At 52.9% G+C, this 25,628-nt stretch overlaps 1 protein-coding gene across 1 annotated transcript in view; it reads left to right on the top strand.

The window, feature by feature from the left end:
* Positions 1-2,328: 2,328 nt before the first annotated feature.
* Positions 2,329-25,628, top strand: part of Niban2 (niban apoptosis regulator 2) — a 50,507-nt gene continuing 27,207 nt past the window's right edge. The window contains exon 1 of the mRNA XM_052725973.1: positions 2,329-2,523. Coding sequence (XP_052581933.1) covers positions 2,469-2,523 — 55 coding nt within the window. The 5' untranslated portion in view covers positions 2,329-2,468. The remainder of the gene's footprint in view (positions 2,524-25,628) is intronic.

Below are 25,628 nucleotides of genomic sequence, written 5' to 3'. Positions count from 1 at the left end.
GCACAAGGAAACCAGAAGTCCCTGCCAGCTTGACTTCAACTCTTCCAATGACTGCCCCCTGAATGCGTCCTGCTTTTCACAGGTTTGGTCTTTGCCTGTGTGGGGCCCACTCCCTGAATGTGCTTTCGTTAGTACCTGCTGTCACAATTCTTGTTTTTCAACTTTCAGCTCTGGTACTATCCTTAAAGCACTGAACACACAATGTTCCGGTCCCTCCCTCCGACTTCTGGAGGGCAGGGGCCGGAATGACATTTCTGTTTATCAAGAGGTGACTGACTGCCAGGCACAGGGCTAGGCACTTGATCTTTTTTGACCCTCCCCACAAAGTATCATTATTCTCACTTGACAGGTGAGGCAACTGAGGCCCCATAAGGAATGCCACTTGTCCAGGGTCACAGAGGGTTGAGTAGCTTGGACTTCCTCATTGTTTCTCTCAATATCTCAGTGTGTGTGCTCGTGTGTGTGTGTGTGTGTGTGTGTGTGTGTGTGTGTGTGTGTGTGTACGTATAAAGTACCACAGGAACCGGGGCCTCCCGGCTCATGTTAGCAAGCATTATATTACTGAATTACTGCAACTGTTTTTGTTTGTTTGTTTTTTGGAGACACGGTTTCTCTGTGTAGAAACAGAGAAACAAGTTCCAGGCCGGCCTGGAACTCACTCTGTAGACCAGGCTGGCCTGGAACTCAGAGATCCACCCGCCTCTGCCTCCCAACGGCTGGGATTAAAGACGTGTGCCGCTACTGCCTGGCTTAGCCACTGGTATTTTGAAAGAGGATCTTCCTATGTATCTCGGACTGACCTCAAGCTTGCTATACAGCTTACTTAGGCTGACCTCAAACTCTTACAGCTTATTTATGTGTATGTGTGTTTTCCTGCATGAGTTTATTTGTCTCATGTGAGTATAAGAGCCTGTGGAAGTCCGAAGAGGTAGTCAGATACCCTGGAACTGGAGTTACAGACATTGTGAGCCACCTAACGTAGGTGCTGGGACCTGAACCCGAGTCCTCTGCAAGAGCAGTAAGTGCTTAACTCTGTGCCATCTCTCCAGCCCCATAGCCTCCAATTCTTGACCTTCCTCCCTTCTTTCCCAGTGCAGGGATTTTAGGCATGCATCACTACGCTCAGCTTCACACACGGCATCTCTTGCAGAAGGTCTAGCAAATGAGTGTTTACCACAGCAGCTGAATGACTGGTGAGTGACTGAAAAGCATGACTGAGGGCCTGCATCATCTCAGTCCTTTCCCAACCTACCTCCTGCGGTGGTGACAAGCTCCAGAGACAGGTGCCGACTTAAAGGTAACTGTTATGATGCTCATTTGCTGAGGTGTCAGAGTTACAGTGAGAGCGGCTAATAACGGGGTGGAATGCACAGCAGTGTTGAGCCAAGAGCTGCAAGCAAGCAGCAACTAGCTGGCCCTGGTCACACACACAGGGCATATCTGAACCAAGGCAGTCCAAGCTGACTCGTCTAGTCGGCCTCCTCTACCAGCTTGGGAGGTCCAGAAACTGAAACATTTTCTTCTGGTGCTAGCGACCCACCCATGCCCAGCCCTGCAGTCCAAGTACCCAAAGTCCGAGGGCCCGGCTTTTCATTTCAGATAATCTTTTGCAAACAGCCATTCCTGCTCTGCTCCATCAGGCAAGCCGCCTTCGGAATGAAATGCCCACAGGCCTCGCCTGAGGAATGACCTCCTGGCGCTGAGGCCCTGATATCTTTGGGCTGCAGCCATATCATACCCCCACCCCATCCCTTTCCCTCCCATGGTCCTCTGTCCTCCACCCCGTCTTTGTCCATTTCCCCTCCCCATCGGCCTCTATCTATTGTGCAAGATGGGCTGGCACACCTTCTGGGGCAGGTCCGATCAAGGCCAAGGGATTTCCCCAGTGCGGGCAGTTGCGGGCGAGATTGGGGGCAGGGGGCAAGAAGAGAGGACCCGGAGGAATGCTGAATTCCCGCACGTCCGTCCAGGCGTCCCTTTGCAGTCCCTACATCCTCCTCGGCGTGAGGAGGGAGGGGAGACGCTCTGGCTGCAGTCCCCAGGGCGCCCCGCTTTCTGAGATGCCCCCATCAGCCTCTTCTTCTCTGCTATCTGTATTCGACGCACACCCGGCGAGTCCGTCCCGGGTCTCCCTTCCGGGGATCTTCTCTTTGTCTAAGTCTCCCTTCTGTCTAGAGGTCCCCGCCCGCCCCCGGACCGGGGAGGAGGGCGTGGCTCTGCCGGGGGCGTGGCCTGGCCTGGCGGGGCGGGGCGGGGCGGGGCGGGCAGCGGGGCCTGGGCGCCGGCTGGAGAGGCGGCAGCGGCCGGCGGGAGGGACGCGGCGGGGATCGCGGTGGGAGCGGAGCGGAGCCCAGGCGGCTGCGGGGCTGCGAGGCTGCGGGGCGGCGGGAGCGGGGCTGCGGACTCCATGGCGCCAGCGGCGTCCGTCTGAGTAGCGGGGGCGGATCCGGCCGCGGCTTCTCCTCGCCATGGGAGACGTGCTGTCCACACACCTGGATGACGCGCGGCGCCAGCACATCGCAGGTGAGGACCGCTCAGCGCCGCCGGCCTGGGGCTCCGCCGGGCACCCCGGGCCACGCCTCCGTCCTCGCGGGACCGGGGAGGGGGGTCTCCGAGCGTCAAGGCCCGGGGCGGGGCGGGAGCCGGCCAGACCCTTACCCTTCCTCCGTCCGAACTTGTTCCCTCTCAGTCTGGGCGGCCCTTGCAGGCCCTTAGGTGTGCCCTCTTCTCCCTTTGAGGAGCCTGAGACCCCATTTCTCTGCTGGAACGTGCTTCCCTTGGAGCCCCTTCGGCCAGAACCCCGCACCTATACCGTAGATCGCGTGGCGGAGGGGTCGCACCCTCGTCTTCCCAGCAACGCTCCATGTCTACCCTCTATTCCGGCCTCTGCCACACACAGTCAGAGCTTCCTGACTTCCCCGCTCAGCTGACCTGTCCCACCGCGCTCTGGCCTCAGCCCCCGGACACGTGGCTGAAGCTTACAGGGGGATGGGCCCTTGGAGGGCCTGGGACCGCACGTGAAGAGTGGGGCGAAGGAGAGATGGGGTGCCCTAGAGGGGGCGGGTCCCTGGCCTGTTGGGTTGGCTCCAACTCAGCGGAGTGCTGGTACTACTACAGCTTAGGGGGGCTGTTCATGGCTAGAGCTGGCTACTTCAGGGCCAGTGTCCAGCCTCCCGGTACTGTCCTTCAGCCAGCCTTGCGCCCAACCTGTCACGGCATGGTGGACACTTCTCAAGAAGGAGTTGCTCCCAAGTCTGTGGAGGATCTCAGGATCCTGGGTTCATTATGGGGAATGAGAAATGGGACGAGAATCTCAGGCTGCCCCAAAACTCAGTTTGTCTTGACCACACAGGCAGGGCAGGCCTGGCGGTTCTGGATGTAATTTCAGCATTTTGGCTCAGGTGTGTGATCTTGAACCAGTCTCTTAATGTCCTAGAGCCTCAGTGTTATCTTAGAGAGGGGTCGGTGTTGACTTCTTAGTGAGCATTGCTTAGTACAGGCCGTAGAGGGGCACTGGGACTCGGTGTGCTGAGTTGGGTTTATCAGAGATCATGAAAAGGAGACGGTTGCCCGGGCCTTGTCTCCTTGTGGTGTGGTGTCCCTACATGTCTTCATGTCCTGTTGAGTGCTTGCTTACTCCACATTCTCTTGATAGCATGGACCCTTTGAGAGCAAGGACAGGTGTCCCTTACTATCCCCCACCTCCCTCTATCTACTCTAGCAGGGCGCAAGGAAGGGACCAGAGAAGGACTGCCCAGTGACTGGGCCTGAGCCGGTGGCCTGAGCTCGCCTTTGTTCCAGGCCTGGAGTTGGGCACAGGGAATGGTGATTTAGAACAAATCAGATCATTTCTCACCTCTGAACAGTTGGGGGTTAAGTCCTGGAAGGCCTCCTCCTTGTAGGACAAGGTCTGGGCTCAGGAAGGGCTGGGCGGAGTCTTCCTGTCCCTTCCCTGTTGGTGGTAACCTCCTGGGGTTCTGTAACAGTCCCTCCATTCAGGACCTCCTCTCAGGGCTCTCAGCAAGCATGGGTGGGGTGTGCCCTACTTCAGTGGGTTTTTTCCTTTCCCCACACCTTCCCAAGTCGTGGGCTGAGAACCCACCCCTGCCCTATTGGTCAATTCCTGGATCCTGAGCCAGGGAAGGTAAAGTGGCCCCTTCTGGAGAGGGCTGAGTTTCTTTTGTGATATGGGCTGGAGAAAGGAGGTTGTGCCCACTCAGACAGAACCTGCTTGCCTCTCCTCCTGACACTTAAGTGCTATTAATAACCCCCTTCAGATGCCTTAGATTCCATGGCAAGCTCACCTGGGGTGGGGGGAGTGCTCCTGATGCGCTAGGGTGGGGGGACGCAAGAAGGCAGTCCAACAGAGAGAAAGAGAATTTCCTTAGGAATTTGTTGGAGGGAAATGGGGTTGTGTCTTCACCACCTCCAGCCACCCATTCACTCTCCTCACCCCACCCAGCAGGTACTGGAGCACTTCCGGAGCAGATGATTAAGATTCCAGAGCCCTCCCTCCCTGTTGAAGTGTCAGCTGTGGGAACACCCCTTCCCACAGGGCCCTAAGCTCCCAGGCCTGTTGGGTGCTGCGGCTTGGCTGGCGGCCTTGTCCCCTCCCCTAGCAGGTGAGCAGGTGAATGCAGCCTGCAAGTCCTGGCAAAGGTCAGGCGTGCTCTTACCCAGGGTGCTGTTTTGCTGCCCCGGCACCTTTCATCCTGCAGTTTCAAAGCCTCTGGCAAGCAGAGGCTTGTTCCTACCCAGTGTTGGTGATGCTGGTAGCAGGGTGGTTTGTGCACATTTAGTGCAGGATGGGCCTGAGAGCTAGGAAGCCATTGTCACCTAGGGGCTGCTTATTTTCCCTAGGTGTCAGTTTCCCTAGATATGAACAGAATGGGGTATGGCACTTGGTGGCTGAAGTCCCTTCTAGCTATGAGGGCCTAACAAGACTAGAATTCCCTACAAACCTTGACTGGAGCCAAGTCTCAACTCAGACTACACAGTGTTAAATGGCTGACCTTGGGCCAGCATCTCTAGCTCCTTTTTTTTTTTTTTTAAACATGTGTGAGTGTTTTGCTCTCGTTTTGTCCATACACCGAATGTGTTCCTGGTCAGAGGATGGGCATCAGGTCCCCCTGGAGCTGGAGTTGTAGATGGTGTTGGGAATCGAGCCCACATCCTTCGAGGACAAGTGCTCTTAACTGAGCCATCTCTCCAGCCCTCTCTTGTCTCTGTAAGCCCTCCACCACTGAGCTATATCTCAAGTCTTTTTTTTTTTTTAAATTATTACTTATTTTTGAGACAGTTTTACAAAGTTGCCTAGGCTGCCTTGAACTCAATTTGTAGCCTAGGTAGGACTTGAATCTAATCTCTTTTTGTTTCTCAACTCCTGACTAGCTGGGATTCCAGGCCTGTACTGCCAGACCACCCCACCCCACCCCACCCCCTTTTCTGAGGATCGAATCTCAGTTTTCTTATCAGTAAGATGGGAATGACAATGGTAGCTAGGTTCTGCTGGGAGCATCTAGTGGCCTAAGGCAAGATAAGGTTCTACCCAGCCTGGTCCTTGGGCAGCAAACATCATATTATTGAAATAGCTCTTGGGTTTCCGTAATTGGGTTCCCTCTAATGTTGGAGTTCAAAGGGGTGGGTGAGGTTTGTCCTGTCTCTGGAGGCAGAATGGCCGTTCCCTGGATCTGAAGATAAACCAGGGTTTTCAGAAGCCTTGATTCCTGCCTTTCTTCACTTTCTTCACACAGTTATGTGTGATGGACGTGGGCTGTCTGGTGCAGGTTGAGAGATGAGTGACAGGGACAGTAAGGTGTGTAGAAGGAACCAGAAGATAGACAGATGACTGAGTTCTGCCAGACCATCCTTTCCATGAGATAGAGGACAGGACTCAAGTGAGTTCTGAGCCCTTTGAGGGATTTTATGCAAATGGCTGGAGCCCCAGAATCCCAGAGGCTACGGGTGAGGGGTGGGGACTGAAACCTGAGCTGCCAGTGCTGAGCTGGCATTGGCTGTGATGGGGAAATCCCTTCTCCAGGACATCTTCCACTGTTGGGGTTCGCCCCTCAGTAAAGGTGCAAGTGTTGTCGCCCAGAGGGCAGACTGTGTGGTACTAATGCTCCCGTGGGCTCCACCCACCTGCTCTGCTCTCCCTTCGCCTGGCTAATTCTTTTTTAACAACAACCGCTTTACTGAGACCCAGTTGCGCACAATGTACCATCTCCCCACAGAGAATGGTTTTTAGTGTATTGACTGAAGTGTGCAAGCATCTTCCCACATAGTCTGGGAGCATTTCAGCCTGCTTGAAATAAACACGAACCTGTTGGTAGCCACCCCATCCCACCCTCCTGTCCTCTCAACTCTAGGCACCCTTCTCAAATTGCCAAAGCAGCACGTGCCCGGGCACTTTAGGAGGGGAAGTGTAAAATCAGGTCTTCCATCTTTCTTTCTTGGATATCACTCTCAGAAGAAATCACTCATCTGGTCACCTCTCCTGTATAGGTTCACACCTATAGCTGGTCTTTTCTTCCACTTCAAGTGCCATTCTGTGCCTGGGGCGGTGGTATTTGTCCAGAGCCTGGTAATGGCTGCCTGGGTTTTTACTGGCATCTTGCTAGACTGCATTGTGCTGCTTAAACCTCCCTGTATGCATCTTGTGCTGGGAGCTGGTCTCAGAGGCTTCAAGGAGAACTTCTGGGGAATATAAATACATCCATACATAGCCTTTGGAAGGTGGCAAACATTTCCTACCCCTCTGCCAAGACCTGCTTGATTATTGAGGTTATTGTCCTGTCTGATAACTGGCCATGAAAAAGGGTTCATGTTTATTTGTCAAGAAAAGCAAATAATATCTGTTTGCAAATTGATCTTAGGGCCTCCGCGCCACTCCCCTTCTGAAAGTGGCTGCAGGTGCAGCAGTGAAGGATGTGGGTGTTCCATCACCCCTCCCTGTGGTGCTGCCGAATTGTCATCCAGGGCTTTGCCAAGAGACTCGGCGGGCCGGATGCTTGATCCAGGCCTGGGTCAGCCTCTGTGGGTGAAGCTGTCTGGGGACTCTGCCGTCTCTTGTGTTGGGTCTTACATAATGTGCTTTTGTTGGCTTTGACCCTCCCCTCCCCTCCCCCCAGCCTCCTCTAGTCTTCTATTTGGTCCTCTCCCACCCTTTAGCCTGTGCTCTGGCCTCCTGGGGGCCCCCCACCTCACCCTCCAGGCCTTCCCACACAAGCTGCCAAAAGAGACCTTTCTAATCCCAAACTGGGCCACAGCCCGCCCTCCCTGCCTCCTGCCGCCTAAGGAATGAAGCTGAAAGACAAGAAGGGCGTCTCACCCGCCCCGCCTGACCTGATGCCCTTTTGTAGCGGTTCCCGCCTGCCCCTGTTTGTGGTCATAGGTTGCTGGGACTGGGACTCAACGCTGTGTGTCTTGCTTCTTTTTCTAAACCATCTGCAATAAACATCTTTTCCAAAGTCTGTATGTCCTTCCAGGTGAGGACGTTTCTTAGCCTTTCTCCAAATGTTGGCCTTTGGGCTGTTCCCGAAGTGTTGGTTTTTGGAGCAGAGTCTGCTCTGTAGGGTTCCTCCGTGGCTGTGTTTGGCTTTCCTGCTGAAGACAGACTCATCTTGCAGTCATACTCACCCCTACCCTGCCTGCTTTTATTCATCCGGACATGTCCAGGAAGGTTCCCTCTTGGGAGCCCAGGGGACCTCTGAGCATCCGTCAGATGCTAGTGCCCTTGAAGAGACTGCCCAGGAGTTGTTAGTGTGGACTGAAGTCTGTCGCCTCGGGGTATGTGGCCCCAGTAACTGCTCTCCTGGCCTGCTGCCCACAGGGACTGGTCCATTTCCTGTCTGAGAATGGCGGGTGGTAGAGAAGGGGAGAGGCAGCTCTCAGGCTGTGAATGCTAAAATTGTGGTTTTTTTGTTTTGTTTTGTTTTGTTTTAGATATAGCCTTTATAATCCAGGCTGTCCTCAAACTCACTGGGTAGCTGAGGATGACCTTGTACCTCTTGAGTGTTAAGATTTTAGGCAGGCATCAAACCCAGGGCCTCATGTATGCTAGGCAAGAGCTCCACCAACTGAGCTACAGTCCAGCCCAAGTCTTTTAATTGAGTGCTTACTATGTCCCATGCCATCCTCTGCCTGGATTATCTCACAGAATTACCTCCATGGCAGGCAGGAAACAGGGAAAGCAAGGCCTCAGACACTAAGACCAAACCCCACTGAGACTGCAGAGCTGTGATGGGCAGGGGACAGTGTGGGAAAGGCCCCAGAGAGACACAGGGGCCTGGAGGGAGTGAGAGGAGATGAGTGGGGAGTATGCGGCTGTGTCAGAGGCTCTGGTAGGTTGCACAGATATATCGTACCCCAGTCATTACTCAGTCTGAGTCTCAGTCTCTCTTTGAGCAACCACCCCTCTGCCCCACCCCGTCCCCAGGCAGAGATCTTGACTCACTCTACACTGTGGCAGAAGCACCCTCCTGCGGTTACAGATTCCTGCGCTGCCTTTTCCTTCCCCAGCCCCACCCCCGTCCACTTCCCTGCCTGTGGAAGCAGGGCGTTCTGAAGCCTGAGTGGGGAGCAAAGCCACGCTCTAGGTGGAGTTTCAGGGCCCGAGTCACTGAGCAGGCTTGATGGCGAAAGGGGGAGGACCGGAAGTGCTGCCTGTGTGGTGCCCCGCCCACTCGGGACCCCGCCCACTCGGGACCCGGCCCCATTAGGAAATGTGCGGACCAGTCCATGATGAAGGGACTACGGGTCTGCTGCCACAGTGGACAGTGAATGGGAAGCAGGGATCTGAGGGGGTACCTAGAACAAGGCTGTGTGTGTGTGTGTGTGTGTGTGTGTGTGTGTGTGTGTGTGTGTGTGTGTGTGTGTGTGTGTGTGTGTGTGTGTGTGTAGCTTGGACCCAGGTCTTGACTCTGTCTCTAGATGAATTGGTGTCTCTGGGCACATGTCTCTGAGCCTCAGGGTTCTCTGTAAAAGATGGAGGTTGTTTTGCCATCACAGTGCAGTTGGGAGGATCCAGGGTGGTAATCTTTGGATAGGGTGAATGGATGGAGACGGTACAGTGAATGACAGCTGTTTTATTTTGTTTTGAGACGGTCTCATGCATCCGAGGCTGGTCTTGAACTTGCTCTGTAGCCCGTGGCCCTCTTCTCTCCACCATGTGCGGGCACTGCAGGTGTCTGGCACTGTGCCCTGTTTGTGTGGTACCGGGCTTTCTCAGGGCCTGCTGTGTGCTCGGCAAGCACTGACTGCGCTATGCCCCAGCTCGAATGATAGATTTATTTTTGTTTGTTTGGATTTGGTTTTTGATTTTGCGAGACAGGGTTTCTCTGTGTAGCCCTGGCTGTCCTGGAACTCACTCTGTAGACCAGGCTGGCCTCGGACTCAGACATCCACCTGTCTCTGCCTCCTGAGTGCTGGGATCAAAGGTGTGCACCCCCCCCCCAGCTTTTACATTTTTTTAAATTGTCTGTGTATGTGTGATGTAAGTGTGTGGGGCACGTGTGCCATGGTGCACATTTGCAGGCCAGAGGATACCTCTGTGGTTCTCTCCTTCCACCTTTACATGGGTTCTGGGGGATCAAACTCTGTCACGTTTACATGAAAAGGGCTTGTAAAACATCTGGGCTTGGGGCTGGAGAGATGTCTCAGTAGTTAAAGAGCACTGACTGCTTTCCCGGATCAGGGTTCAATTCCCAGCACCCACATGGCAGCTCACAACTGTCTGTAACTCTAGTTTCAGGGGATCCAACACCTTCACACAGACATACATGCAGACAAAACACCAATGCACATAAAAATAAAAATTAAACAAATGTCCGGGCTTGCTGATGTATCTGGCTTGCTGATGTATCTGTCCCCTACGTGTGGCCAGCCTTGTATTCCAGGAAGCAGGCATGTCTCAGCCTGAGCAACAGCAGCCTTGGTTCAGGATGCCTGAGCTATTCAGCTTCTATGTGCAGAGCTGTGAGATGGGGCTGTGGTTCCCAGCATCGTCCACTCAGTGTCTGCCGTGAGTTGGGACACAGAAGATAAAAGCACTGTGTATTCAGAATTAGATCTGTGAATCTGAACCTGGTCCTGTTGACTGTTTGCTGTGCGATCCTGGCCAGAGGCTGTGCCTCTCTGATTGGTCTCCTCATTTGTGACCTTAAGATCAACATCCTCTTTTGGGAAGTCTCTGCCTTTGAAAACCCTTTCCCAGGGCTCTCAAAGCCCCAACAGGTGGGTTACTGTGTGGAAATAGAGGTCCACGCCTCTGAGACCTTCTACAGAGATGTGCTCTGGCCCCTGATATACTAGGTCATTCTTTTATTCACTCAGTCAATAGTTATGGAATTTCATCTGGGCTTAAGAGTGCATGCCTGTCATCCCAGCACTCAGGAGGTTGGCGAAGGAAGGTCAGGAGTTCAGATCATCCTAGGCTCCATATCCAGTTGGATGCCAGCCTGGGTTACATGAGACCCTGTCTCAAAGCCATAGTGAAGTGGTAGTTATGCGAACCTGTGCATGGTCCAGCAGGGAGAATGCCCGCTGTGCAGGCCTAACTCCTGAGTTCAGTCCTCAGAACCCGTGGTAGAAGGAAGGAATGATGTGAAGTTGTCCCCCACACATGTGCCGTGGTACTCTTGAGGGCGTCCACCCCCAAATACACACATACAACAACAACAAAAAATAGTTCTGGTGTTTCAAACCCAGTGTCAGAGCTCACTTGAAAAGGAAGGCGAGACAGTTACAAAGCCCTTCCTGTGCCGGGGACAGGCTGATCGTAATTTCTCAGTGGTCGTCCTTTGCTTGCGGCTTCCTGGCTGGCTGTGTTCTCACCAGGGAAGGTGGGGGAGTGTGGGGTGGAAGGAGCCGTAAGTGTTGGCCTTGAAGAGGAGGGACCTTGTCCTGAGAGACCTGGGGAAACCTTGGCTTATTTCCAGGTGGAAGTGACAGCCAGTTGCGGTGGTGGGCTGAGCATGGTGTGGATGGTGAGGGGCGTGCCCAGGTAGGGGTGGAGTGTCCAAGGCCTCAGTGACAGTGACAAGTGGTGGGAGCTATCCGCGGAGCACTGGTTTTGGCCCTGCGGGGCCACAGGGCTGGCCGACCCTGCACATTCTTGGATGGACGTGACCTCCCTCGCCTCTGTTTTTGCTCTTCTGATGTCAGGAGGCCCCCTCCTCCCTGACAACTCCAAGTCTGAGAAGTGGGCTTCATAGACTCCGGCCATACTGGGTCACCAGGTGGGGTTGGGTTGGTGAGACTGTGTGGCAGGGTTTCCTGGTGTCTCAGCAACAGCTGCTATAAAGCTCGTGGAAGGACTCTGACTCAGGAAGTCCCTTCCCTCATGAGGAAGTGCAGGGCTGGGGGCCAATGAGATGGCTCAGCAGGTAAAGGAGTCTGTCACCGAGCCTGAGGACCTGACTGGTCCCTGCAGCCCACACACTGGAAGGAAAGAATCAGCTGCTGCACATTGTCCCCTGACTTCTACACATATGTAGTGGTGTGTGTGTCCCCTCCCCCAGACACACACAATAAAGAAGATACAAAAAGAAATCAAAATAAGGAAGCTGGGAAAGGATCTCTGTGTAGGGCTGGATGCTCTGACAGGTACCTGAGCATCCAGGAGGAAGGAGACTAAAGTGTGACTTGTAAAGTGTGACCCCACTTTCTCTCTCTCTCTGCAGGGCATAGGCTGGGAAGTAGGCCACATAGTCTGAATGCCAAGGGACTCTGGCCAGTCCTTCCTCTTGTCTGTGCTCCATCTGGGACCCTTCCTCTCTTTGCTGCTCTTAACCAGGGGTCACTAGGCTGGTATCAGGAGCCCAGCTGTATCAATCCGAGTACAGAGTAGCCATGGTGGATGTTTATTGCACAAAGATCTTGCTGAAGGAGGTAGAGCTTGTTCTCAAAGCTGTCTTGGACCCAGTGTAAGCCGCATGCCGGGGTAAAGCTGTGACATAAGCCTTGATTTTGTGGAACTCTTGTGCTGGCCACGAAGGTGCCAGCAAGTTGTGGTTTGTCTGACAGACAGTGGGTGTTTATGTTTTCCTAAGTGCATGCTGGCTTAGAACACTCCATCAGCCTTGTTCAGGAGGTCACCTGTCTGGCTGTGACAGGGTGGCAGTAGGCTTCTGCCAGGGACAAAGCTGTGTGGCTTTGGTCGTGGTACCCTCCTTGAAGCTTCAGGTGACAGTAAGGTGGGAACAGTGACCCCATTTCTTGCTTCTGGAGTGTCTAAAGGTTCTGAGAGATGCCCTGTAGAGATCTTGGCCTATGCCAGGTGCCAGGTACATGCCAGCTTTACCTGATGACTTTGAACTTCTGATTATTGTTCTGGGGTTACAGGCATGAGCCACACATGCAGTTTTGTGTGGTGCTGGGGACTGAACTCTGGGCCATGTGCATGCGGTGTAGGTATTCTACCAACCGAGATTTTGTTTTGAGACAGAGTCTCAGCATGTAGTCCAGGCTGGCCTTGAACTTGCAGCAAACTGCCTCAGCTTGCCTCAACACTCCAAATCCTGACATTTACATGTTATGTGTCATCATAACTGGTGTGTGTGTGTGTGTTCTCTGTTTAGCCGAGCTGAAATTCACTATGTAGACCAGGCTATCCTTTAAATCACAGAGATGTGCCTGCCTTTGCCTTCTGTGTGCGTACATTAAAGGCTTGAACCACCACGCCCAGCTGTGATTTTTTTTTTTTTTTTTTTTTTTTTTTTTAAAGACAGGGTTTCTCTGTGTAGCCCTGGCTTTCCTGGAACTCACTTTGTAGACCAGGCTGGCCTCAAACTCAGAGATCTGCCTGCCTCTGCTGGGATTAAAGGTGTGTGCCACCACCCAGCTAGGGCAGTTCTTTGGAATGTGAGGGTGTGGGGAGAGTGGGAGCGAAGGGAGTGGACCCGGGGCTTAAGCTTTGGGGTCCATAGTCTGTTTACAGGTGGCTGGCCTCAGAGTCCCTATCTTGGCCTTGAAGTTTTTTTTCCTCTGGCCTGGACACTTCCGCCTCTCAGGTGGGACGATTGAAATTATCTAAGTGTCAGGAGGCTAGGAGAATCCAGAATCCCTGGAGCACATTAGGAGACCCTGTCAGAGAGAGAAAAGAAGGAAGGAAGGAAGGAAGGAAGGAAGGAAGGAAGGAAGGAAGGAGAGATAGATGATAGATAGAGAGATAGACAGACAGACAGACAGACAGTTAGCTCGATCGATCTAACTGATCTTGTTTTTCATTTTGTCACTGAGTAGACTGAGGCCCTGAGAGTGGAAAGGAAAGCCCAAATCCAGAGGCCGCAGAGCTGGACGGGACTCCTGACTGCCCTCCCCACAAGGAGCAGCATAGACTCAGCCAGGGAAGGGTGACTGGGCTGGGCCAGGCTGCAGAGGGTATAATTTTGAAAACTGAGTAAACAAACAAGTCCTCAGTGAGCAAGGCAGGCCCTGTGCAGCGTCACAGACGGGCCTGTGTTTCAGGACAGCCCAGGCTTGTCCACTCACAGACAGAAAACTGTGTCTGGTTAAAAATAGCCAAAGCCCCACTCTCCTCCCACCCCCACCCTGTATTTACGGCTGCCAGGAAAAGGGGAGGGGGACATTGACCCTCCTTGTGGGGAATTGGGCCCAGTCCCCTGGGAATGACTGTAGGACAGTCTCCAGGCTCTGCTCAGGATAGTCACTGTATGTCTCTGGGCCTCAGTTTCCCCTTCTTTAAAGTGGTGGTGATCCCTTCCATGGTGACGAGCTGAGGAGATGGTGTGAGTCCACTGGGTGAACATAGCAGGCCCTTTGTCTGGTCCGGCTCCTGCTGGGACCTCAGAAGTTAGTCCTTTAGTCTTGGCCTGAGGCGGGGGCTTCTGCACTGGGCAAAGGGGTTATTTTCTTAGCGGCCTAGGACCCCTTGTCCTTCTAGGCAAGGCTGTTACAGCTTGCACAGCTCAGCTTTTCTGTTTTCCTGTGGAGACTGTCATGGAATCCAGGACTAGCTGCTTGGGGTCTTGCCCTGGTGGCCTGGGCCCCTCCACCCCGACATGGGGCCCAGCAGACTTCCTGTGTAGTTAGGGGCTGTCCTCCCCCCCCCCCCCCAGTCATATGGAGAGCTTTTTAGAGGCCAGTTTAGTGTATCAGAGGCCAATCAGCAATTAGATGTACTCAGAACTGTGTGTAGCCTTGGGTGACACCTGGCTCCACGCCGCGCTTCATTTCCCGCGTAGTGCAATGTGCCGACACCTGCAGACCCTTCCAGGCTCATCTGTACCTCCGAGTCATGTTATAAATACCGAAAGACATTACAGGACTCTCAACCTCATTCGGTAGCCTCTGTGCTGGGGGGCGGGGGGAGAGGGTTGATGCCCCTGGGCTTCCCTGGGTGGACAGTGGCAATACTGGCTGGTTTTGTGTCAACTTGACACAAGCTAGAGTCATCAGAGAGGAAGGAAGGAGCCTCAGTTGAGAAAATGCCTCCATGAGGTCCAAATGTAAGGCATTTTTTTCAATTAGTGATCAATGGGGGAGGGCCCAGCCCATGGTGGGTGGTGCCATCCCTGGGCTACTGGTCCTGGGTCTATAAGAAAGCAGGCTGAGCAAGCCATGAGGAGCAAGCCAGTAAGCAGCACTCCTCCACAGTGTTGCATCAGCTCCTCCTCCAGGATCCTGCCCTGCTTGAGTTCCTGTCCTGACTTCCTTTGGTGATGAACAGTGATATGGAAGTGTAAGCCAAATAAACCCTTTCCTCCCCAACTTGCTTTTTGATCATTGTGTTTTATCGCAGTAGAACCTCAGCTAGGACAGTGGCTTTGGTGGTGACAGTCTGCTCTTCCATCTGCTGGCCAAGTGCCCCTAGGCTGGTAACTGTTTCATTTGCTGTTAGGCAGGATGTCACTAATCCTTAATGGTTGTAAAGGTTTTGTGTGTGGCTGGCCATCACTATTCTGTGGTGATGGACACCATGGTGCTTGATACTTAGATGTGTGAGAATGAAAAGATGCCACTTGGGGCTGGAGAGATGATTCAGAGGTTAAGCACACTTGTTGCTCCTGCAAAGGACCCAGTTTCAATTCCCAGTACCCATGTGGTGGCTCACAACCATCCTTAAATTCAGATCCAAGAGAACCAAAGCTCTCTTCTGACTCCTGTGGGTGTGTACCTGTTGTGCACACATATACACGGGCAAAACTCATGCAGACACAATAAGAACATACAAATAACTTACAAAAAGAGATAGGCCACTCTTCAACCTTGATGCGTAGGGACCTGGAACACTCTGCATGAGGGACTGGGGTGTGTGTGTGTGTGTGTGTGCACAGTGTGTGTGGGTGTGGATTTTGGGTGCTGAGGGCAGATGCAGGAGAGCATGGGCTGTGTTTCTGTCCTCTTGGAAGGAGCAGTGTGGGCCTGTTTTGTCTGAGGCCACAGGCAGAAGGTGCGTGCATCTGCTACAGAGGGCTTCCTTCCTCTCTGCGTGTATTCCCCATAGTGTGACTCACAGCCTTTCTTTGTCCTTGTTCTGGAGGGTAAGGCCAGGGATTTGTTAGTGATCGGGCTGGTCCTCTCCTGGGCTCCTGACCTGTCTCTGGTCTTGGCTAAACCCTTAGTGTGACAGGCAGGGGCCAGGCAGACTCTCAGCCCCATTCTTGGTCTATAACAGGTTCAGAAGTGTGTGTGGACTGAGAGACCCATGTGTGTTTGGCATTGAGCTGGTGGCTGCCAAGCCCAGACACCTAGGTCTTGCCTGTGCAGAGACGTGTTCAGCTGGCTGCTGTGAAGTTGCCACCTCCCCGTGACAGCTTGCTTCTGCCTCATTGTCATGTGCTCTCCTGTCACAGATGAAACATCTTCCTGGTGGCCTGGGCTCCCCAGAGTGGTTTTAGGCCTGAGGCCAGCACTTTTACTTGCTTGGTGACTTCAGTCCTTGTTACCTATCTTACAGAGGTGGTGATAGGGTCCCGCTGCTGGCCTCATGCAGTGCTGGAGGAGCTAGCAGCTTGTGTTCCCTGGCGGAAAGATGGAGTGCTGAAGCTGCTGTGGCTGAAACCATGGGAACTTTTAAAGGCCAGGTGGGAAATGGCGACCAGAAGAGATCAGTGGTCCACACACCCACAGGCTTGGGGAAAGAGACTGAGTCCTGCATAGGGACCTTAAGAGAGAGTTAACGCTAGGTTAGCTTGTAACCAAACGGTACCGCAGAGCTCTTACTAAAGCAGGCAAAGTGAAACAGTGTATCAATAGGTATTATTCAATGATATAATATGTAGCCATGAAAAGGGAAAGTATAATCCCTCACACCCACACACCCAGACAGGGTTTCTCTGTCCTGGAATTCCCTCTGTAGACCAGGCTGGCCTCCAACTCAGAGATCTGCCTCCGAGTACTGGGATTAAAGGCATCAGCCACCACGCCCAGCTTAAATATAGTTTTTGTATGTCTAAAATAAGTGTATATTAGCTGGGTGGTGGTGACACAGGCCTTTGATTCCAGCACTGGGCAGGCAGAGGCAGGCCGGTCTCTGCGAGTTCAAGGACAGTCTTAGTCAAGGCTACACAGAGAGACCCTGTCTCAAAAAAAAAAGTGTGTTTACAGACACACACACACACACACAAAATGGGAGGAAATGCACTGAAATATAGACAAAATTTTGAAATAGCAGCACCTTTAGTGTGACAGGCAGGGGCTGTATATTATTTAAATTTTTCCTTTATTCCTGACTTTTTCTTTATATATTTTGTATTTGTGTGAGTGTGTGAGTGGAATTCGATTTGTAGACCAAGCTGGCCTCACTGAGATTAAAGGCGTTCGCCACCACACCCATCTCCTTTCCTGATTTTTTTTTTTTTAGCAGTAAATGTAACAAATTAAAAAGAATACTGTGAGCCCGTTGGTTGTATTTTGGAAGGACAATTCTGTCTGATTCCAGAACTGGAGTCACCCTAATCTGACAAGGGCCAAAAGGAAGTTGCAAGCTCAGGGCAGGATCTGGAGAGGAGTGAGGAAGATTCTGGAAAGAGGCTGTTCATCTGTCTGAGAAGGGCATGGTTGTTAGCTACCCCCCGCGAGCTTCACGAGGGATGCTCTGCTCGGTGCACAGTGCACACGGAAAATAAGTACCTTAGTCTCCGCTGTTGGAGCCCCTGAGGCTCTTGGGAGGAGGGATCTCTGAGATAGGACCTGAAGGATGGATGGAGGAGGAGATGAGGTCCCCAGTCTGGTAAAGTTGATTGTGTGTACTTGCTGGTCATAGCCATAGCCACAACTCTGTGTACAGGACCCTCGAGAGTTGTTTTGCAAAGTACCATCATGTGTTTCTGGGGCTGGGCAAGTGCAGAGATGTGCCTGCCTGGATGAGTGTCTGTGGACCCTCGCCTTTCAGAGTTGGGGAGACACTGCTTGCAGACCTGGCCTGCTGTGGTTTCCCAGTCTCTCCAGGTGCAGGAGCCCTGGACAGTGTTGGATCAGGAAGAGGAGGCAGAAGGTCTGAACTCACGTGACAGCTTTAGTTGGCATGCTGGGGTGGTGACCTTTTCTACCATTGATGTGTGACCTGGGGCTGGCCTGTTGAGCTCTAGACCTGGCCCTGTGCAGACAGGGCCCTACCTTTTAGGCAGTACTGGGACCGCCAAGCCCTTGGTTAATCTAGCCCCAGAGGCTGGGCAGGAGCTGTCCAAGAGCCAGAGTTAAGCTTTGTGGGAAAACTCAATTGTCTTTCTGTGTCTTAGGGTTTCCGGGAGAGTGAACTGTGGAGCTCTGGTGTGACTCACACAGTCAGAGGACAAACAAATGTGTGCTTCGAGATGGCTTAGCAGTTACAGGTGCTCGCTCTGCGAGCCTGGGGACCTGAGTTCGATCCCTGAAGCTCACAAACATGGAAGGAGAGCCAAGTATGGTGACATACCTTTAATCCCAGCACTTGGGAGACAGAGGAGGTGGATTTCTGTGAGTTCAAGGCCAGCCTGGGCTACAGAGAGTTCGAGGACAGCCAGGGCTACATTCAGAGACCCTGTCTCAAACAAAAACAAACAAGCTGCAAAAAGAGAATGGACACTACAAAGATGTCCTCTGGTCTTCAAACATGTTCTGTGGCACATGCATTCCCCACATACACATCATGGACACATACATACGTCATGTACACACAACAATAATACGAATAATAGTACAGCCAGCTTGTGCTTGGGTTGCTGGTGCGTTGCTGTGATCCTGGCACCAAGGGGCTGAGGCAGGAGGTTGCTGTGTGCTGGAGGCCAGCCGTCCATCCCCTGTTCCACCCTCTCCCCTCATTGGTGCTTCATGGAGACTGCTATGCTCAGCCAACAGGCTCTGCATTCTGTGTGCTTTGGAGGAGGGTTGTCTCTGGAGGTAATGGGCACAGGTTCACCATCTCCCCAGCACCAGGCAGCATGGGAGATGATGCAAGGCTACGAGCTCCAGCCCCCAGTCTGTCTGTCTGTTACTGGATGACGTGATACCCTTTTTTGTCCAGTGAAGGAGCTGGCTACCATGCTAGACCCTCAAGGCCCCAGACCCTCCCAATTGTGACAGAAGACAATGAATGTCCTTTCCCACTACAGTGGCAGGCCCAAGGGACCACTCAGCCTTAATCAAACTTATCCCGAGTTCCATCCATCCACCTAGGGTGCACCTTGTTTTAACTGTTACCAGCCCCCACTCAGGACAGAAGCCTGGCCAATCGTGAGTACGACTTGGCTTATTTTATTTATTCATTTTGTTTTGAGACAGGGTCTTCTCGTGCTGCTCAAGCTAGCCTTGAACTTGTGATCCTGCTGCCTCAGCCTCTTGAGTAGCTGGTACTGTAACTGTGAGCCACCAGACCCAGCCTTCCTTCCATGTCTGGATGCCTTGCACCTGACATTACAGCCTGGGGTCTGTCAGCTCAGCCGTCAGCGCATGAGCGGCTTTGCACCGCACCACTGGGCCATCTTCCTGGGTCCCTGTTCCCCTGTCTTCCTCCCTGACTTGAAGAAAGCAGCATTCCCTGCTGTCCTCACGCTGTCTGCTGTCAGGACCTTGGGCTCTGGGAGCTGCAGATAACAGCGTACGTGTGCGTGTGTATGTGCAGGCTTGTGGTGGGCAGGGAGGGGTCTGGCATTTCCGGGCAGCTTGGGAAGGAGCTCGACCTGGATTTCGTAAGGACAGTGGCATTGTAGGCACCAGCAGATTCGTGGTGGGGCTTGTGTCCTGCTCAGCCTTTCCTGCTGGGCTGGGCTGAAGTACCTGGTGCCTTCTGTCTGCTAGTTCCTGCCGGGATGGCACTGCACTTACTGGGTTCTTCCTGTCAGGCGGACGGTGTCAGGTGCTCCTGGCACTTCTTGCTGGGGCCTTACAACTTTTGTTGTCGAGACAGGGTTTTGTTATGTAGCTCAGGCTGACCTTGAATTTACAATTTTCCTGCCTCAACTTCCTGAGTGCTGGGATTACAAGCATGCCACCACTACATCTAGCTTAGGTGGGTCTTTTTATTTATTTATTTTAATTATTATTTTTTAAACTTTTTTGAGACAGAGTCTCTCTGTATGTAACTCTGGCTGTCTCAGAACTCAGACCAACGTAGACAAGGTTGGTCTTAAACTCACAGAGATCTGCCTGCCTCTGCCTCCCCAGTGCTGGGATCAAAGGTGTGCACCACCATGCCTGGCGGACTTCTTTAATTCTAGGTCTATTTATTACTTTATGTGTGAGTGTTTTGCCTGCATGCATGTATGTGCACCACATCTGTGCTTTGATGTCTGAGGAGGTCAGAAGGACATTCATTGAGTCCCCTGGAACTGGAGTTACAGATGGTTATGAGCCTCCATATGGGTGCTGGGAATTGAACCTGGGTCCTCTGCAAGAGCAACAAGTGCTCTGAACTGCTGAGCCATCCCTCCAGTCCCTAAGTTGTATTTTTTTTGGTGGAGGACAGGTGCTTTTTTGAGACAGGGTCTCTGTGTAGCCCTAGCTGTCCTAGATCTCACTATGTAGACCAGGCTGGCCTCGAACTCAGAGATCCACCTGCCTCTGTCTCCAGAGTGCTGGGATTAAAGGTGTGCGCCACCACCGCCTGGCATGGCTGGGCTCTTTTCAATGCTCATTTTATGGAAAGAAATTTAGACTCAGAAAGATTCAATCATTGGCAGAGCTGGGTCTGTGTGGTCCCAGTGTTCACACTGTTCCTGGTTACCCCTCTGGGGCACAATTGTTAGCCTCTGTTTGCACATCTCTGATAGCTGGGAGCTCCCTCCCTGTAGGTCACTTGCCCTGTTCTGGGCGTCAGATGCAGTCAGAGCCCTTGCTGAGGTCCTGTGTGCTGTCTGTGGGTCATCTGCAAACCAGATCCAGCTTGGTCAGGCCGCGGCTGCAGCAAGCCCCTCAGCCTGGTCAGGCCGCGACTGCAGCAAGCCCCTCAGCCTGGTCAGGACGCCGCTGCAGCAAGCCCCTCAGCCTGGTCAGGACGCGGCTGCAGCAAGCCCCTCAGCCTGGTCAGGACGCCGCTGCAGCAAGCCCAGAATCTGGTTCCCAGGGAATTTTCCAACTCTGTGATTGCTCATGGCGTGGTGCCACTCAAGTACTTCCCTGTAGCCTGAGCCTTACTCTCCTTTCAACCATCTCTGGGAAAGAGCTTGGAGAGACACAAAGAAAACAGACAAGAAGCTAGCCTGGGGCACGCGCGCGCGAACTGGTGACCATGATCAAGCTCTTGAGGATCTTGGGTTCCAAGCGGGTGCTGTCTCTGGGCATGATGACCCAGCATCTCTGATGATGGATGCTGTGTTGGGGAGTGTGGGGTGGCACCCCCATCCACAGTGCTGTGGGAGCAGGGCTGCGGCTAGTGTGGTCTACTGGCTGTCCTTTGTTGGGTCCACTTCCCCTTTCTGATTAATTAACCTTTGAATATCAAGGGCCTAGAAAAAGTAGATCCCAAATGTGTCACATTTCCTTCCCTCCCTCCCTCCCTCCCTCCCTCCCTCCCTCCCTCCTTCCTTTCTTTCTTTTGACAAGGTCTTTCTGTATCCCTGGCTGTCTTGGAACTTACAATGTAGACCAGGCTGGCCTTGAACTCACAGACATCCACCTGCCTCCGCCTACCGAGTGCTGGGACTAAGGACATTCGCCACTTGTGCCCAGCATGTTTCCCGTTTCTTGGTTGCTCTGCATGAGAACTGGGTAACTGCTGCTAACTGGCAGCCTCCCTCCCCTAGCTGCTCATCACTGTGGCCATTAGAGCTGGAGCAGATGAAACGAATTTCTTCCAACCTTCAGTGGCTGCCGTGAGTAATGTCAGCTCCTGCTTGAAAGGCTCTGTGGAGTTCAGAGAGAATGAAACATGTACTCGTTCCCCCGGGGCCAGTGATGGGTGGGCTTGTTTGAAAACGTCGTCTAAGCTTGCAGCATGGGCACCTTGCTGTTGCTCGGAGAGCCCTTGGCCTACAAGGGAAGGAGCAGACAGATTCCTGCTTCCTGTGTGTCTACAGACCAGCTTGCTTTTTGTCTGCTGGGCACATTCAGCTCTCTCACCTAGCTAGGCGCTAGATCCCCTGGATCCTCAGACTTGCCCTCCTCTGGGTGCCTAGTTAGAGCGGTTACCCATTGTGGGGTCGCTTAAAAATTGAGTGTGTGTTAGAGGCTGACTTGTGGAGGTTAATTCTCTCCTTCTGCCCTGTGGGGTCCTGGGATTGAACTGAGGTCATGAGACTTGGCTGTAGGTGCCTTTATCTGCTGAGCCAGCTGTCAGTGTAGGGTTTTTGCTGTTGTTTGTTTGTTTGGTTAAAATTTTATTTATATTTATTTTATGTGCACGAATGTTTGCATGCCTGATGCCTGTGGAGGCCAGAAAAGGGTAGTCAATCTCCTGGAACTAGTTGTGGGCCACCATGCAGTTGCTGGGAACAGAACCCGGGTCCCCTGCAAAACCATCAAGTGCTCTTAACCACTGAGCCATCTCTCCACTGTGGTTTTTTTATTGACAGTCCATCTCCTTCATCAGATCCCTAGAGCCTATCCCTGGAGACACATAGAGAGAGGTTCTTGGAGGGTGGGCATGATGCCAGTCCTGTGTTAGGCCTGCAGTAGGTGTAGGCAGACTTGTCCTGCTCTGGGTTGGGGATGTTGCTGGTGGCCTGGGCCCCCTTTCTCTGTCTGCTCCCCAAGTGTCCTGGCCTCCTAGAACAGGCTGCCAGCTGGAGGCTGGGAGCGAAGAGCTGATGCCAGGCAGGTGGGTGGAGCTAGGAAGGGATGAGAAGGCCTTTGTTTCTCCTGTTTGTGTCCAGATGGGAACTGATTTTTCTCGACTGAAGTGGAGGATGTGAAGGGCAGTTTCGGGTGTTCCCCCCACCTCCAGAGATTTCCCCAGGCCTCCACCCTGACTGCCCTCTCCACCCTCAGGCCCTCCTATTTCAGCATTTACTCTTCACCAGACCTGTTGTGGCTGAGTTCTGGTTAAATATTTGCTAACTGAGAAGTTTGCAAAGCGGCTTTCTGTAAAAGTCCCGGCTGACTACTCCCAACTCTGTCTGGATAAGGAGACCCAGCCCTCCTGGGCCTTCAGAGCCTTTGCAGGTGGCCGTCTTGGCATCTGGAACTAGATAACCCTTCACTCTGGGGTTCGATGGATCAGGGAGAGAGGGCAGAGGCCAGGCTGAGTCCTCGGGAGCCAGGGTGGAAAGAGCCTGGAGATCTGATCCCTAATTTCCTGACCTCTGTTCCCCACCTGTCCAAGGGTCAGCCTTCCCAAAGTTCCAGTGGCCTGTTAACGAGGGAATGTGGCAGGGCAGGATTCAGTCAGTGCAAACCACTTGAAGCCTTGACTATTAACCATAGGTTCCATCGTATCTCAGAGTTCTCCATTACCATTAGGAATAGCAGGGGGTCTGTGACTTCATGCCTGGTTCTGCTCTCTTGTCTAATGCTGGGCAGGCAAGTCACTGAATTCTGAGCCTCGGTTCCCTCATCCAGAGAATGGGTTTAACAGTTTGTCCTGGTGGGGTTAAATGAAGTCATGTGATAATTATTGCTAACGTGTTTCAGAAGAGCTTCAGTGCTGGCTCTGGGCAACTGTGGCATGCATTAGCTCATGCTGTGATGGTTATAATTACATGCAAATGGAGAACCAAAGAGCCTTAGTGGTGGGGGCAGGGCAAGGGAGTCTGACTGAGGTTTTGAGCTGGAAATCAAGAAGGATGTTCTGCCAAAAGGCATATTGTAGGAGAGAGTGCAGAGCGGGATGCACTTGGTATCAGTGGGAAGGCAAGTGTGGCTGAGAACCCCTATCTTGGATTCCATTCATTGCTACCTGCTGATGGGCTGCAGCATGTCAGGACATGGGTAGGTGTTGTGTCAGCACTGATAGGGAACCTAAGGTCTCCTGGGGCTGTTGAAGACTCATCCTTAACAAAGCAAGTCACCTGAGCCTCTGGACATTGCCACAGTCCTCGGAGTCGAGGTCCCGCTGGCCTGGTGGACAAGTCTCTGTTTCTCCAGTGGTGTTGATGCTCCTAGATGCTTCTGGACTGTGCCAGGTCATGATTTGGTGTCATACTCTGTGACCTACATGAGAAATGATAGGTCCCCTACCAGCCTGGTGCCTCTCCACCTGTGTCTAAATAAGAACTTTTTTTTTTTTTGGTAGTTCTGGGGATTGAACCCAGGGTCTTGTGCGTGATAGGCAGGTGCTCTACCACTGTACTGTATCCTTAGCCATCTGGCTGTGACTAACAATCAGCTCTATAGGTCCTCAGTCTATCCTCAGCGAGATGGCAGAGTCCAGTGAAGCATGGTCCCTGGACACTCATGTACCCAGCCCACAGCAAATATATACGCAGGCACATGTGGAGCTGTGTTCGTGGGAGAGGCTTTCCATGTCAGTCCCTGGTGTCAGAGGCTAACTCAGCAGAAGGTCCCTTCAGGACACCTGCAGTGAGGAAGGAGGGGAGGCTCATGTGACACCCACTTTCCCACAAAGAAGGACTGTGTTGGCTGTGTTCCTTCATCCTCAGGCGCCTTCGAGGCCCCAGCTTCTACACAAACCTCTCTTATATGGGAGGAGCCTAGGGTCGGTGGAGCTTATGAGAAGTCGAGCGTGGATAAGTGGGGAGCACCCACCCATCCTGGGGATTCCCAAAGGAAGAGATGGTTCAGGGAGTTCAGATATTAGAGTACTCAGGGTACTTACAACAGGAGCCATGCCTTTATCCCAAGGGCAGAGGGAGCCTTAGAAGGTCTGTGAACATGGGAGGGCCAGGCAACTCCATGCTGGCTCCTGGAATGGCCCGGACCAGAGGGAGTCAGGAATAGTTTGAGGCTGAGGCAGGTGTAAGAGGGTAGTGACCAGGCTGGGCAGTGGCAGGTGGTACAGGCTGAGCTGAGGTGAGCTGGCAGGCTGACTGACAGGAGTCACCTCACAGTTACCCTCTGAGGCCCAGAAGCAGAGCCCCAGGCACCTGCCATTGCTGAGGACACCCTTCCTTTCGGACTTCTTGTCAAGGGGCCTGCATCAGCCCCTGCTCTCTGGATAAGCCTCATTGGTGTGCCATCAGCTGTCACACTCTCTCCCTGACTCTGGCTCTGCAGGGTCCTGGCCTGCTGGCCCCAGCTCTTCTCATGGGCCGATTACTCCCTCCCTCCTGCGGGATGGTGGAGCCCATCAATCATTATCCTTCTTCCCCGCATCAGTCCTCCTGATGGGGCCACCCACAGGCTGCCGTATCCACCCCAGAGGCTGACAGTCTCCATGGTGGATGTGAAATGTATTTTCCCAAACCTTGGTTCTGAGTCTGTGTCATTTATGTATGTACACATGTATGTATATATGTGTGGAGTGTGTGTCTGCATGTGTCTTTGGATACCTATATAGGTAATTTGTAAGTGCATGTGGACTCTTCCACATTTGCTTTGTGCCTTACTTTGGGGACAGGGTCTCTTCCGTAACCTGGAGCTCCTTAGTTCAGTTAGGCTGGCCAGTCCATAAGCCCCAGGGACATGCTTGTCTCCGCCCCCAGCACTGGGGTTAAAGACCTGGGGTGCTATGCCTGGATTTTTATGTGGGTGCTGGGTAGCCAGACTCAGTTCTCTGTGGTTGCATGGCAGACATTTTACCAGTGGAGCCATCTCTCCAGTGTGGCCCCGACACCACTTGTCCCCCCCCATGTTGTTTCTATGCTGTGTGTTCTCAGACATCACTTAACCTCTCAGAGCATTGGTGGAGGAAGATCAATGCAAGCAGCTGCGACGCAGGGCCGGGGATACAGCTCGGCTGGCAGTGTTTTCCTTGCATGTGGGAGGTCCCGAGTTTGATCCTCAATGCTGCAAGAAAAAAAAAAAAAAAAAACAACTCATACTTTTAGATGGGTGTGGCAACTCATGCTTTTAATTGTGGAACTTGGGAGGTGGAGGCAGAGGGCTCAGGAATTCAGAGTTACTCTTGGCTACATAACAAGTTTGAGACCAGCCTGGGCTACATGAGCCTTATCCGGGGCTGAGGAGACCTAAGTGGAAGTGGAAGTAGTGAGAATTCGGTGTCAGGAGAGAGCCTTTAGGGACACACTGAGACCTGGTACTCCAGTCCTTTTGTTGAGCTGTGCTGTGTGACTCAAGGAGTGTGTGACTGGCTCTCTGGGCCTCAGTTCTGGCTGTACCAGTCAGGCGATGTA

Source organism: Peromyscus californicus, unplaced genomic scaffold (assembly GCF_007827085.1).
Source record: "Peromyscus californicus insignis strain IS unplaced genomic scaffold, ASM782708v3 Scaffold_7__1_contigs__length_154581171, whole genome shotgun sequence".
Classification (NCBI taxonomy): Eukaryota; Metazoa; Chordata; class Mammalia; order Rodentia; family Cricetidae; genus Peromyscus; species Peromyscus californicus.
This window is presented reverse-complemented; position numbering and strand designations above follow the sequence as displayed.